General features: G+C 45.9%; 1 protein-coding gene across 3 annotated transcripts in view; it reads left to right on the top strand.

Moving 5' to 3' along the window:
* Positions 1 to 6,174, top strand: part of FAM234B (family with sequence similarity 234 member B) — a 117,198-nt gene extending 111,024 nt beyond the window's left edge. For all 3 annotated transcript variants that reach the window (XM_073586660.1, XM_073586659.1, XM_073586658.1), the window contains 4 exons: positions 901 to 1,059; positions 1,180 to 1,297; positions 1,411 to 1,640; positions 5,143 to 6,174. In XM_073586660.1, the coding sequence (XP_073442761.1) occupies positions 901 to 1,059; positions 1,180 to 1,297; positions 1,411 to 1,640; positions 5,143 to 5,157 (522 nt within the window). In that variant the 3' untranslated portion in view covers positions 5,158 to 6,174. The remainder of the gene's footprint in view (positions 1 to 900; positions 1,060 to 1,179; positions 1,298 to 1,410; positions 1,641 to 5,142) is intronic.
* The last annotated feature ends 10,062 nt before the right edge of the window (positions 6,175 to 16,236 follow it).

The following is a 16,236-nucleotide window of genomic DNA, read 5'->3' on the forward strand; positions in this document are numbered from 1 at the left end:
GGACTCAGGGAGCACATAGTGTATGAGTCCGGGGTGGTAATGGGTAGAGTGCTCCCCTGCTTCTTCAGGCTGTCTGTAAGCAATCATATACAGCAGCCTGTCAGAGAGTAAAGGGAAGAGCCGGGCAGTGCTACCAGAATATTAGAGGGGTTGTCCAGGCATAAAGTATGGATGACCAGTCGTAAAGGATAGGTCATCAACATGAAGTAGGCGGAGGTCCAACTCCTGTCACCCCACTGATCAGCTGTTACAGGCTCCAGTGGTGGCTGGATGAAAACATGTGACAGATGTTTTGCAGTGACATTTACACATTGAATGTATCAGTCCAGTTCGTCTCAATTCAGTGTTCAGATCCGGCCACCACCGGAGCTTGTAATATCTGATCGGTAGTCGTACCTTTACTGATCTCAGTGTGATGAATTTGCCAGTACACCGGACTAAGGGTCCCGTTACCCATAGCAACGCATCAGCGATCCTGACAACGATACGACCTGGTAAGGATCTCTGGTGCGTCGCTACATGGTCGCTAGTAAGCTGTCAAACAGGCAGATATATTCAACGACGCAGCAACGATACGGCAATCCATATAACGACCTTGGTTGCCACCAAAGCTGACTTGTAATGACATACTGAGTAGAGAACAGCAGATATTATGCCAGCCACATATTCTCCTGTATATAATCTCTGATGTCCTCTAGCTGGTGCGGGATTAATCCAATGCAGGACTCTGTATTGTCAGGTCTGTGCTCATGCTGATAAGTTTCATTGATCTTTCACACAGAGCAAATAATTGAATTAATGGCATCTCTACAGGATAAAACATATTGCAAAACGCCCTCCCTCTTATGAGCAAATAAGCAGCTTGTGCTGTTTTGTTTTATCTGCTGCTTATTACTTTAGGTGATTGTTATTGATGGCGTCACCAGTGGATCACTGTGGGAGTGGGAGATCCCGTGGCACGAACATGAGAAAGAGACCGAGGCTGTGTCGCTCCTGACTGCTGATGGGAAATCTGTGTTCCTTTTCTGGGGTGAAGGAGTGGTTTCGGGTAACGGCTCTGTACGTTCTGGGGTGAATGTGCACCTAGTGGAGCATTGTTATTATGTGGGGGATTTAGTGGTGGCTGGTCCTGTAAGTTCCCTGCATTTTACTGTTTTCCTCTTCTTTTATACACCGCAGATGCCATATAGAAAGTCTGACGTTCCACGGATGCGACATCTTTATTTGCTCTGTCCTACCTACCCAGGAGTTGTTCTGGATCTCTTCAACGTCTCTTCTAGTATTGTTGCTTCCGCAGGTAAGTTTGGATGATTAATGAAAAATCAGAATAGTCATTTGTGACTAGAGTGATAGATCTTTTGTTTGTCTGGAATTGACAATGTTGTGACAACTTTGTTTCTGTGTTGTCAGCTGGAATCAGGGAGTTGGAGAAGGATGCTCTTCTTGCTATCATGACTGCAGAACAGGAGCAGAGCCCATCGGGGACTATGTCCCGAAACCTGACTGTGACGAAAGTGGGCATTAGGTGGGCTCTTTCCAGCAGTCGTGCTGTGTCTCTGAGAGGTGCAAATATAAGACCCAAAGTAGAAGACATAAAAAGAATTCTTACTAGATTAAAGTTCAGCTCCCTCCCTCAGCGGGTAAGTCTGCAGCGATGTCCTATGTCTTGCACTGCACAAACTGTGCTCGCTTGGGCTTAGAAGCTGTGTCTGCATCATGTGCCGCAGGTGGCAGCCGCGATATCCTGCTACCAATATCCCGTCACCAGTGGCAGAAGGAAGAGGACTACTGTGCAATAACTGTTTATCAGCCCCTTTTGTGTCTGTGTCAGAAGCTGCCTGCTGATGTGGAATTGGCCCCCTTACCTCTAGGGCCCCTGTATGGCTGCACAGGTTGCTCCAATGATATATCCACCCCTGCTTAATACAATGGCCAAGATCAAGGTTAAAGCTGATCCTGAATTTATTTTTTAATGCTTTTCTGAATGCTGACTGTGCTCTTAGTGTTTTTGAAGCAGGAGGGGATACTTATGTGAACCCCATGGTGGGGTGCCTGTTGCAGCTGCACAGGGAGCCAGTAAACAATATGAAGCTGGTGGTGGTACTGTGACTTCCTAGCCTATATCATTGCATGTACAGTGGGTACAGAAAGTATTCAGACCCCTTTAATTTTTTCACTCTTTGTGTCATTGCAGCCATTTGGTAAATTCAAAAAAGTTCATTTTTTTCGCATTAATGTGCACTCTGCACCCCATATTGACTGAAAAAAAAATGTAAAAATTTTTTCAAATTTATTAAAAAAGAAAAACTGAAATATCAAATGGTCATAAGTATTCATACCCTTTGCTCAGACGCTCATATTTAAGTCACACGCTGTCCATTTCCTTCTGATCTTCCTTGCAATTGTTCTACTTCATTGGAGACCAGCTGTGTTTAATTAAACTGATAGGACATGATTTGTAAAGGCACACATGTCTATATAAGACCTCACAGCTCACAGTGCATGTCAGACCAAATGAGAATCATGAGGTCAAAGGAACTGGCCAAGGCGCTCAGAGACAGAATTTTGGCAAGGCACAGGTCTGGCCAAGGTTACAAAAGAATTTCTGCAGTACTCAAGGTTCCTAAGAGCACAATGGCCTCCTTAATCCTTAAATGGAAGAAGTTTGGGACTACCAGAAGTCTTCCTAGACCTGGCTGTCCAGCCAAACTGAGCAATCGTGGGAGAAGAGCCTTGGTGAGAAAGGTAAAGAAGAACCCCAAGATCACTGTGGATGAGCTCTACAGATGCAGTAGGGAGATGGGAGAAAGTTCCACAAAGTCAACTATCACTGCAGCCCTTCACCAGTCGTGCCTTTATGGCAGAGTGGCCTGACGGAAGTCTCTCCTCAGTGCCAGACATATGAAAGCTCACATAGAGTTTGCTAAAAAAAAACGCATGAAGGACTCCCGGACTATGAGAAATAAGATTCTCTGGTCTGAATGACACGAAGATAGAACTTTTTGGTGATAATTCTAAGCGTTATGTGTGGTGAAAACCAGGCACTGCTCATCACCTGCCCAATACAATCCCAACAGTGAAACATGGTGGTGGCACCATCATGCTATGGGGGTGTTTTTCAGCTGCAGGGACAGGACGACTGGTTTCCATTGAAGGAAACACGAATGCGGCCAAGTACAGAGATATCCTGGATGAAAACCTCTTCCAGAATGCTCTGGACCTCAGACTTGGCCGAAGGATTACCTTCTAATAAGACAATGACCCTAAGCACACTGCTAAAATAACAAAGGAGTGGCTTCAAAACAACTCTGTGACCATTCTTGACTGGCCCAGCCAGAGCTCTGACCTAAACCCAATTGAGCATCTCTGGAGAGACCTAAAAATGGCTGTCCACCAACGTTCACCATCCAACCTGATGGAACTAGAGAGGATCTGCAAGGAAGACTGGCCGAGGATTCCCAAATCCAGGTGTGAAAAACTTGTTGCATCATTCCCAAGAAGATTCATGGCTGTAATAGCTCAAGAGGGTGCTTCTGCTCAGTACTGAGCAAAGGGTCTGAATACTTATGACCATGTGATATTTCAGTTTTTCTTTTTTAATAAATTTGCAAAAATTTCTACATTTCTGTTTTTTTTCCGTCCCGATGGGTGCAGAGTGTACATTAATGAGAAAAAAAAAGAACTTTTTTGAATTTACTAAATGGCTGCAATGAAAAGAGTAAAAAATTTAAAGGGGTCTGAATACTTTCCGTACCCATTGTAGGTGAGGTAACGAGTTTCATGGCTCACAATTCAGATGTCCAGATACATAAGGGGGTGCTCTTTGATAAGACACAGTGATCACAGCTTTCCTGCTGGCCATACAGTAACATGCAACACTTTCTGGATGCAGAGAACAGTCGGCACAGCACCCATTTTGTACGCTCTTAGTTACAAATGAGTGACCTTTGGTGTCTGCTCTTGTGAAACATCTGGCGTTTCCATAGCTGAACTTCATGGGGCTGAGAACAATTGTAGCATGGCGTTTGAGGCCATTGTGTTTAGTCCTCTTCTGTCGGGCCCTGTGTTGTACTACTGATGAATGGCATGGAGTGGGGGGTGCTGAATGGTAACGGCTGCGCTGCTGGCATAAGGAGCCGGAGTCTGAGAGTAGTCACGAGTCTTTATTGGAATGTAAAAATGACATGTTTCTGGGTTACACCGACCCCTGACATGTAAATGACCAGATGAAGGAGTTGGTCCAAACACAAAACACATAGTTTTTACATTCCAATAAAGACTCGTTATTACTACTCCCTAACTGTGAAATCTCCTTGAGCCAGCAGCACAGCAGAGCGAGGAGCACCCCTCCATGCAATCCACGTGCAAACTACATTGGCTCCCTACGTCTGCAGGAATGGCAGCAGCAGCCAGACACCTCTTAAACTTTGATAGGTGTTGTGTCTCCACAGAAGACGATAAGAGACTGTTAAAGGTTTATCTATGTAATCTGAGAACAGCATGAGGTAGGGGCTAGAGCACAGATTTCTATGATGTGTCACATGACAGGCTATGCGCTTTTGTTTACTTAGACTGAAGGTTTTATCTCCTGGAGATTATCATTGCTGTGACTAGCTGGCACATGGACACTCACCTGACTCTGCCTCCTCTATGATAAGCCGCTCACTGTCTATAGACATTAGCCTGGTGGAGGCAGATTTCTCAGCTGTGCTGCATTGCTAAATCTAAGAACTGATTGTGTCAGAACGGCTCAGTAATCTAAGTGATACATCTTTGGATTCAGCTTCTCTTTGCCTACATTATGCTGCTCCCAGGTGAGGCGGCAAAAACTTGCTGACAGATTCCCTTTAATCAGCATCTGCTGTTTATACCAAGACGTAATTACACTATGAGCGCTGGTGTGTTCCTCTATATTCTGACCTAGTGATCATGGAGGCCTTCTGGCTATTTTTTCTGAATTGGTATTGTGACTTTTACTAATTGGGGCAATATGGTATTCATTTACTATGGTGAGTCCTCGAGGTGGGGCACTGCCACAGAAGCTCTATCTCTCTTTTTCTGCATTTTTTGCCTATGCTTACAAAAATATTCCGGGTTACCTTTACTTAGATATTAACAAGATGGTCTACTGCTGTTTTCCAGGTATTGAAATCGTGAAAGGAGCAAACTCTTCCAGACGTTGAAGCCAATTATTTCTCTATCTTTCTCTTCCCCTTACTGTGGACTGTGTAGACTCGTAGAAGCACAACTTACAATAAGGACCTCGAGATCGGGAGTGAAGACAAATATGTATTCCGACCTCTCCATGTATATGTTGTGTGTAGTAACGCTTCAGTAGTGCCGTGTCCTTCACTGCTCGCACCCACACAAACATAGCCTGGTTTACACTACTCCATATTGAGGGGACGGTTCACATTCTGGTGTCTCCGAGGATCTTATTATAGCTCTGACGGACTACGCCAGTCTCTGGATTACAAGCTGTTTACTGAAGTTCAGGCTGAGAACTTGTGTCATAGCCTGTTTGCTGGAAATGGATATATCTGCTACACTGCTGTGAATTGTAAGGAACAACTGAAACCTCCAATTTTAATATTTTATGTCATTCAGATTTTAAAAGAAAGAGATGTTAGCGTTCACATAAGCAGGAGAAATGTGTCCTACATTAGTATTCTGTGTCATAAGCCCAGAGGCCGAAGATCCTGGGATTTCAGCTATTGTTCTCTATGGAGAATTGGGGGCTTCATAGCACAATGCTGGATGAAGTGTCAGCAGAGGACTGCTGCATGTGATTAAAGAGGCTCTCAAGGAATCGAAAAATAGAGAAAGGAAATAACGTTTTGCAGGGAGGAAATTGCTACATCAAAATGGCCCCATCTTGTTACATTGACAGAAATCTGTCCTAGAATGGTAGCAGGTCAGCTGCCTGTGAGCATGTGCAGTAGAAGCTCTATCCCTACCTTTATGTGTGAGAAGATGTGCTCTCGGTGGATGAACTGATAATACTGGAGATACCAGGAGTACTGATGTAAGAAGAGACTGCTCTCACTGCTGTCCACCCTGTCTATCTTTTCTATTACTTGGATATACCACGGTTGCTGAGGTAAGGTTACTTTCACATTTGCGTTGCACAGACCTGCGTCGGTCTGCACACGGCCTCCGCTAAGCTCCGCCCCAGCCACGCCTCCTCCTGTTAGCTCCGCCTATGGGCGCATGATGCTGCATGCAACCTGCGTACCCTATCTTTAGCATTGGGTACGCAGGCCGTGCGCAGGTTTGGACAACGCTAAAGATAGGGTACGCAGGTCACATGCAGCGTCATGCGCCCATAGGCGGAGCTAACAGGAGGAGGCGCGGCAGGGGCGAAGCTTAGCAGTGGCCGTGCGCAGACCAACGCAGGTCTGTGCAACGCAAATGTGAAACCAGCCTAAGAAGAGACTGCTCACACTGCTGTCCACCCTTTATAGCTTATCTAATACTGAAGATACCAGGAGTGCTGAGGTAGAAGAAACTGTTCACACTGCTGTCCACCCTGTATAGGTTATCTAATACTGAAGATACCAGGAGTGCTGAGGTAAGAAGAGGCTGTCCACCCTTTCTATTTGATCTAATACTGGAGATACCAGGGGTCCCGAGGTAAGAGGAGACTGCTCACACAGCTGTCCACCCTGTATATCTATCTGATGTAATGCAGGAAATACCAGGAGGGCTGAAGTAAGAAGCTGCTCACACTGCTGTCTGGAGATAACCCGTACCATGTATTGTCAAGTTATCTCCAGATCACAGCTTCCTACTGCACATGCTCACAGGCTCTTAGCCTATTAACATTTTAGAATGGCTTTTGTCAGTGTAACAACCAATTTGATGTACAACAGTTACAGTGAATATGATTTTAATTTTTGTAGTATTTTTTTATTTTTATTCTCTGAGAACACTTTTAAATTATTTAAATACAAAAAATTGTTGTTGATGCTCCAGTTTTGACGTCGGGGAAATATTTACTAAAACACAGGCAAGTGAACGAGTTTTATTTTTAAATCTAGTTTTATCAGTCTGTTTATTAGTGTTTGGGCCTGTGCACATGTTGTGTTTTGTCGCTTTTTTTTTGCACACATTTGTCACACAACTTGAAGGGTTTGCTGATGCCAGCAACGTGATTTGGTGCAGATTTAAATCTGCTCCATGTCAATCCTTACAGCGCTTTTGCTGCAGATTTCACTCATACTAATGAGTGGGGTAAAAATCTGTACCAAAAACGTGGCAAAATCACTGCAAAAATGCACCTATTTTACGCAGTGTTTTTTCTGCCAAAAGATGCAGCAATGGTGAAGAAATTTCTACTCCAAATACTTAACGTGTGCACAGACCCTATGTGTGTAGCCAAATGTAAACCACTGTTGAACATATTGATACTACATAACCTGGTCCAGGTCCAGCTGTCGTGACTGCCAAAATGGAGCCCAGTGTACCTCTTCTTGCCTTCTGGTCCAATGCGGCCTCATCGTTTCATCTGAACACATGACCTTGTGCCAGGCTTACTAATCGGAAGAGGTGCTAGGTGTATTGACAGACAGGAAGATGTTTGCAGGGATCTGATCTGGCAGCCATGGACTTCCAAAGTGGCTGCTGGAATAATGATTATATATATATATATATATATATATATATATATACAGTACAGACCAAAAGTTTGGACACACCGTCTCATTCAAAGAGTTTTCTTTATTATGACTATGAAAATTGTAGGTTCACTCTGAAGGCATGAAAACTATGAATTAACACATGTGGAAATATATAATTAACAAAAAAGTGTGAAACAACTGAAAATATGTCTTATATTCTAGGTTCTTCAAAGTAGCCACCTTTTGCTTTGATAACTGCTTTGCACACTCTTGGCATTCTCTTGATGAGCTTCAAGAGGTAGTCACCGGAAATGGTCTTCCAACAGTCTTGAAGGCGTTCCCAGAGATACTTAGCACTTGTTGGCCCTTTTGCCTTCACTCTGCGGTCCAGCTCACCCCAAACCATCTCGATTGGGTTCAGGTCTGGTGACTGTGGAGGCCAGGTCATCTGGCGTAGCACCCCATCACTCTCCGTCTTGGTCAAATAGCCCTTACACAGGCTGGAGGTGTGTTTATGGTCATTGTCCTGTTGAAAAATAAATGATGGTCCAACTAAACGCAAACTGGATGGAATAGAATGCCGCTGCAAGATGCTGTGGTAGCCATGCTCGTTCAGTATTCCTTCAATTTTGAATAAATCCCCAACAGTGTCACCAGCAAAGCACCCCCACACCATCACACCTCCTCCTCCATGCTGCACGGTGAGAACCAGGCATGTAGAGTCCATCCGTTCACCTTTTCTGCGTTGCACAAAGACACGGTGGTTGGAACCAATGATCTCAAATTTGGACTCATCAGACCAAAGCACAGATTTCCACTGGTCTAATGTCCATTCCTTGTGTTCTCTAGCCCAAACAAGTCTTTCTGCTTGTTGCCTGTCCTTAGCAGTGGTTTTCTAGCAGCTGTTTTACCATGAAGGCCTGCTGCACAAAATCTCCTCTTAACAGTTGTAGAGATGAGTCTGCTGCTAGAACTCTGTGTGGCATTGACCTGGTCTCTAATCTGAGCTGCTGTTAACCTGCGATTTCTGAGGCTGGTGACTAGGATGAACTTATCCTCTGCAGCAGAGGTGACTCTTGGTCTTCCTTTCCTGGGGCGGTCCTCAGGTGAGCCAGTTTCTTTGTAGCACTTGATGGTTTTTGCCACTGCACTTGGGGGCACCAATTTTTCAGACTGACTGACTTTCATTTCTTAAAGTAATGATGGCCACTTGTTTTTCTTTACTTAGCTGCTTTTTTCTTGCCATAATACAAATTCTAACAGTCTATTCAGTAGGACTATCAGCTGTGTATCCACCAGACTTCTGCACAACACAACTGATGGTCCCAACCCCATTTATAAGGCAAGAAATCCCACTTATTAAACCTGACAGGGCACACCTGTGAAGTGAAAACCATTTCCGGTGACTACCTCTTGAAGCTCATCAAGAGTGTGCAAAGCAGTAATCAAAGCAAAAGGTGGCTACTTTGAAGAACCTAGAATATAAGACATACAGTATTTTCAGTTGTTTCACACTTTTTTGTAAATTATATAATTCCACATGTGTTAATTCATAGCCTTCAGAGTGAATCTACAATTTTCATAGTCATGAAAATAAAGAAAACTCTTTGAGAAGGTGTGTCCAAACTTTTGGTCTGTACTGTATATATAATTAGTCATAATGGTGCAGTAATAAAATTTCCATCCATCATGTGCCCCTGGGTGTGTGTATATGTGCATGTATTATAGATTTATAATGTATAAATGTGAAATCACAAACCACCCCAATTTTTGATGAGCTCACTACTGTGAACAAAGAGGGGCAGATTTACTATTGTTGGGCAAAAATGTTGGCACAAATCAATGAATACACAATTATTAATGAGGATTCGGTCTAAAAGAAAAGATATTTGCACCTTAGTAAACCCTAAAGGGGTTCAGTTTAGTCTAGCCCTAAAATGCACCAGGCTTATTGTGTGTGCCATTTGTTAGGTGCCAAATTCTGGTGTAAAGTATAGCCCCCGTGTATGCCAAGTCCACCAACAGTGTGCGTCGCTGTGCTAGATGCAGCACTTATATTAGCTGCCTGATGTACGTTTATGCCGTGTAAATGTTGCACAGCAATGGTAAATCGCCCCAGAGTTTTAGGAACTTTACATTGCTTTTTTGCCTTTTTATCCAATAAGTCGTACTAGACATGTTAGAATGATGTACAAATGTTACCACTTTTGTATAGATCAGCAGCAAATCTGTGAAGTATAGTGTGAATATTATGCTTTTAGTTTAGACATGGCAGTTCTAATGCTGGAGTCATTGATAACTGTATGTATCTGTATGTTGGGTCATATCTAAACAATTAGGACAGCTCCACTATCACCTGTAATGTGTTCTGCATAGTGCTGTAGGATGTAATAAGGAATGTTTACAGAGAATTCTTTCCTTCTTTGATGTGCTATTTAATAGTTCTATGCTTGTAAAATCACCATGTATTTATTGCCTGTGTCAATTATGAGGGCAGAGCAATCTGTGAGAAAACTAATAGGGGAGTGATGATTCTAAAAATGTGTATGTCCTCTGTATAATGCGGTATCTGCAGACCACTTGGACTTCTCATTTGCAGAATAAAGAACACTACCCCCTCCTTGGTCTTGGGTTGTTCAGTGTGCAGCCATCCTATCACAAGTGTGTCACGTTCTCCTGGGAGATCCAGGGTTAGAAGATCACTACATATTGTGAATCACAGATCTTTCATTTAGCCTGTGTATTTGTGTCCCATATTAAATGGATTTAGTTTCCTTTGGTGCTGAAGAGATTAACATCCCTTTCTATGATGGTCAGAAACTTGCAGCTCCATTTTCATCTGCTTCTGATCTGGTCATTACCTTTCCCTATAAAACCTGGCCAGACCTTACTTGTCTTGTCAGTGAAAGCTTTGCTTCCTAGCTCCTTGAACATCGTTGTTGCTACTGGAGATTGTTACGTGCTGTTTTTGGGTGTATGCTTTCCTCACTGTCCTTTCCCATTTGGCTGGTACATTCATATCCTTCCATATATACCTCTTTACATTTGGTGAGTGTTTGTATGTTTGTTGCTTTCTGTTATCCCTGTTTTTGTCTTTGTGTCTTATTTACCTTATATTTACAGTATGTCCCAGGCCTCATGGGGTGGGGGAGGTAACAGATCAGGGTCTATCAGGAGACTCAGGCCTCTCTACCTTTAAGAGTACCCCCGGGATAGGAATAGTTAGGGTGTGTGTACACGCTGCGGATTCTGCTGCGGATCCGCAGCGGATTTGGTCCTGCGGATCCGCAGCAGTTTCTGCTGCGTTGTACAGTACCATTATAATCAAAGGAAAATGAAATCAACAGTGCACACGGTGCGGAATTTTCCGCGATAATCAGCTGACACTTGGCCGCGATCAGCGGCACTCGGCCGCGATCAGCGGCGCTCACCACGTGAGCGCCGCTGATCGCGCTAGACGTGCTATCCCGTCCATGGGCATAGGGGCCCAGGTCCCATGGACGGGATAGTACGTCTTATGTCAGAAAGGGGTTAAAAATGGTCTGTGTCTGACCATGTATGGAGCATACCACATCTCCTGGGCAGGGGAGGTAGCAAAAGGTTATACTGACATTACAGCAGGGGATCACAGGCGATTCATTTTGTGAGGTAAAATATTTCACTGACTGTTCTTAAACAACATTTTACCGAACAAAATGTATCCTCTGCCATCTCCTGCTGTAATGTCAGTATTATTTTTTGCTTCCTCCCCTGCCCAGGAGCTGTGGTATGTTCTTTACACGGTCAGACACAGGCGTGAGAGAGACAGAGCACAGGGGGGAGACAGCTCAAATGGGATAGCACATGAGGGGAGAACACAGGACAGGAAGGGGAGAGACAGCAGACAAGGGGGATAGCACATGGGGTAGACAGGTCAAAGAAGAGAGCACAGACGGGAGAAGTCAGCACATGGGGAAAGAGAGAGTGGATAGGTGATAGAGCACATGGGGGGGAAAAATTCTCAACGCTGCAAAGCCTGCCCCCATTGTGACATTACCGCCCTCCCTATGCGATAGCGTTAGGCCTCCATCTAGTTTATTTTTATAATTGCCTTGTAATGTTTTCATTTCCTGTTCTGTCCAGATGTCACCGTATCCCAGAATTCCAAGCGGAGGAAGTTCACCGACTGCCATTTTGGGACACCCAAGTGATGGGTGTCTCAATATGAAAACTGCTGCTGGTACCAACCTATTGCACGGTACCACCAGCAGAACACCATTGCAACACACACACACACGCTATACGCTGTAAGCACCACACACACTCTGTAACGCTTGCGCCCTGACTGGTTGGCGTGAGCGTGGGGGGTGTGGCCCCACTGGACCACAAACCAGACTACACTGGATGGGGCGTAACTAAGCAGCTACCTTGGTGTTCACTAGAGCCTCTCATGGTGAGGTCAGGCTTGTGCGGCAGGTAGCTGCCAGGTGCCACTCCAGGGTGGTGTCTGGCTGTGGCTGCTGATCCCACTGAGGGACTGGATACTGCGAGCAGGTGTGGGCTAGTACAAACTGACACGACGGGTACTCTAGCGGGCACGGCTGAGGCATTGGCAAGCGGGCACGGCTGAGGCACTGGCAGGCAGGAACGAACTCGGTAGTGACAGGACAGAGACGGACTGGGACGAGTAGGATATGTGAACAGGTAGGGGCTGTTCATACTGGAGATGCAGGAGCTGATTCAGGAAGGACAGGAACATAGACAGGTATGAAGGGTATGAGGAAACAGGTAGAGAGCTGTTCACACAGAAGATGCAGGAACTGGTTCAGGAACCCGTACAGACAGGTAGGACAAGGATCCACAGGATACGGAACGGAAATGGAGCAGAACCACAGGATTGCGGAGCAGAGAAGAACTGCAAGGAATGGAGCAGGGTAGAACCTCAAGGAGCGGAGCAGGATAGAACCGCAAGGCCGTGGAGAGGAACTGCAGTTTGCAGCAAGAGGTTCTGCAGCAGCAGGTGCCACAGAAAAGGAGCGCAGAGCGGAACCGCAGGTATGTGGAGAGAAACTGCAGTTTGCAGCAAGAGGTTCTGCAGCAGGTGCCAAAGAGAAGGAGAGCAGAGCGGAACCGCAGGTATGCAGAGAGGAGCTGCAGCAAGGCGTTCTGCAGCAACAAGAACGAAACAAGGCAGAACCGCAAGGTTTGCGAAGAGAAGCTGCAGCAAGAGGTTCTGCAGCTGCAAGAGTAAAGCAAGGTATGCGGAGAGAAGCTGTAGTAAGAGGTTCTGCAGCAGCAAGAGCAAAGCAAGGCGGAACCGCAAGATATGCGGAGAGACACTGCAGCAAGAGGTTCTGCAGCAGCAAGAGCAGAGTGAAGTGGAACTGCAGTAGCAGCAAGACAGAAGGAGTAAAGACGAGTACGCAGAGCAGGGAAGGAAAGGCCACAGACTAGGATAAAACAGACACAGGTATAGAACAGAGTTCAGACTAGGCTATGTACAGGGCAAGGCACAGAGACAGGGATAAGACGGACACAGGTATAGGACGGAGTTCAGACAAGGCAAGATATAAGTCAATGGGCAGGAACAAGGACACAGGCCATGATATTCTGCCTCCTGGTGGGCAGAACGAGAAATGCACCAGGCACAGAGAAAGGGATACATACAGAGCCCAGGATATTCTGCCTCCTTGGTGGGCGGGAAAAAATGACACAAAGCACACGGAAACAGATCTAGGTATGATGCCTCCAGAGCAGGCAGACAGGACCTGGCAACTCGGCAGCAAGACACTGAGCAAGGCTGGTTTCACATTTGTATATGGAGGAGCTGCGGAGGGATGCGGACTTCCTCTGTGAAGCTCCGCCCACGGCCACACCTCGTCGGGTCAGCTCCGCCTCCATTGGCATGCGGCCTGCATACCCTATCTTTAGCATTGGGTACGCAGGCCGTGTCGCTGTATGTGGAAGCCTCCGCATGCGTCGTTTTGACGGTGCGGCGACCTGCGCCGAGCGCAACATGTTTCATTTTGGTGCGGTCGCCGCACCATCAAAACGACGCATGCGGAGGCATCCTCATACATCAGCATGGCCTGTGTATCCAATGCTAAAGATAGGGTACGCAGGCCGCATGCCGACAGAGGCGGAGCTGACCAGAGGAGGTGTGACCGTGGGCGGAGCTTCACAGAGGAAGTCTGCATCCCTCCGCAGCTCCTCCATACGCAAATGTGAAACCAGCCTAAAGGCGTTGCTCAGGCAGCTTCCACCAGGTGGAACTGCCCTAAATACTAGTGGCCTCTTGGTAATTGCCTGAGAACACCATAGACAGGTTCACACTGATTATATAAGAACCAGAGAAAGCCGGTGCCGCTCCTCTATGCACACAGCCAGGAAGTATGCAGAGAGCAGGCAGGAGGCAAGAGGCATGCAGCATGGAGCCGGCAGCAGAGAGAACTCACAGCATGGCCTGAAGTAGTGAGTAAGGTAGGTGTGGTGTTATGATTGGGTCACCGAGGAGGAGAGCAAGCCCAAGCTAGCCACAGAAAACTTGAGAGATTGGTAACTAAGCGGATTGCAGACCTCTGATCCTATCCACACAACTAGCAGTAGCCGTGGAGCGTACCTACGATGATCCTAGATGCCTTGGCACAGCCGGAGAGGTAACAGCCTAAATCAAGAAAGGGGAAATCTAAACTGGCCCAGAGCAGACCCCAAAGGAATATATAGCCCCCAAACATATATTGTCGGTGAGACAAGATGAAAACACAAACGCAGGCAGGAAAATAGACTGATGTGACCTGTTGAAGCGCAATGTAAGCGCGAAACGATCGTCGTCTGTACTTGCTCCATGGTTTTATCTGCCTGCTGTTGGCAACTTTATGCCACAATAAAGGATTATTTTGCACGGGACGGAATGTGCCTATCCACTTTCTTCTCTATGGATATACAGACTATTTTCCTTTGAAGTGGCACCCGTGTTCCCTGATGTGTGTGCAGCTTCATTAACCTGAGGTCATACAGCTGGGCCTTTGTCCTGCTTTTTCTCTTCTATGGTATGTAGACTGAGCAAATGATGGGGCCCACACTGACTAGACAGGACAGGAAAGGAAAGACGCTGTCTGCAATCACGTGAAAAACCCTGCAAAAGTCCAACACGTCTGATGCAAAAAAACACTGAAGTCGCACGACTTCGCCCACTATATCAGCACTCTGGTATATTCTGAAAGCAGAGCAAAAAGAGGCCAATCTAATAAGGGACAAAAACAAACTGGCACAAGCAGTAACATATGGACGGTGATTCAGCACAGCCCCAGCCGGAGCTGGCTGACCAGCACAAAACTGACAGACAAAACCAGATCAAAATGCAAACAGAATAGCAAATGAACACTTAGCTGAACATGCAGGGACAGAGCTGGAAACATCAGACCTCAGGAGGAAAGAAGAAAATCAGCAGGGATAGAGGGAGCCGGCTGTCTTAAATCCCAATCTGAAACACCAGATCTCCAATCGTTGTCCTCATTATCAGGTGGCAAGCCTCTGTTAATCAGATCAGCTCCATTACCTCCAGTAACCACCAGAGGGAGTCCAGAAAGAGAACTCGCAACCCCTCTGTCAATCTGACCAGCTCCACTACCTTCAGTAATAACCAGAGGGAGGCCAGAATGCAAATTCACAACAGTACCCCCCCCTTGAGGTGGGGTCACCGAACCCTCATCCACGCCACCAGGCCGATCAGGATGGGTCCAGTGAAAAGCACGAACCAATCTTTCGGCATGAATGTCAGAAGCAGAGACCCAAGAATTATCCTCCTGGCCATAACCCTTCCATTTGACCAAGTACTGGAGTCTCCGTCTAGCCAAACGAGAATCTAATATTTTCTCTACCTCATATACCACATTGCCTTTAACCAATACAGGGTCAGGAGACACCGCCATAGGAACTACTGGCTCCACAAACCTCTTCTACAAAGACTTATGAAACATGTTATGGATCTTAAACATAACTGGAAGAGCCAATCGTAAAGATAACTGGAAGAGCCAATCGTAAAGAAACAGGATTAAGGATCTCCAAAATCTTAAACGGGCCAATGAATCTTGGCTTGAATTTTGGAGACGCAACCTTCATAGGAATATTCTTTGAAGACAACCAAACCATATCACCCACTTTAAACCGGGGACCAATGGTCCTATGCCGGTTGGAAAACCGTTGGGGTTTTCCTGAGAGAGGGACAACTTATCCACCACTTGGTCCCAAATCTGCTGCATTCTCTCTACTACAGTGTCCACACTTGGGCAGGTTGAAGATACCACCTGCCCTGAAGAAAGTCGAGGATGAAACCCAAAGTTACAGAAAAAGGGTGACATCAAAGTGGCAGAACTAGCTCTATTGTTTAGCGTGAATTCGGCCAAGGGCAAAAATGAAACCCAGCCATCCTGATCAGCAGATATGAACCATCTCAAATAGGACTCCAAAGGCCTAGGTTTGTTCTCTCAGTCTGCCCATTGGTCTGAGGATGAAATACAGAGGAGAAAGATAACTGAGTTCCCAGTTTGGAACAAAAAGCTCTCCAAAATCTGGAAACCAACTGGACTCCTCTGTCCGACAGTGTTCTCAGGAATCCCGTGCAACCGAGCCACCTGTT

The sequence above is a fragment of the Dendrobates tinctorius genome, unplaced genomic scaffold (genome assembly GCF_039654945.1).
Source record: "Dendrobates tinctorius isolate UK_male_01 unplaced genomic scaffold, ASM3965494v1 ptg000094l, whole genome shotgun sequence".
Classification (NCBI taxonomy): Eukaryota; Metazoa; Chordata; class Amphibia; order Anura; family Dendrobatidae; genus Dendrobates; species Dendrobates tinctorius.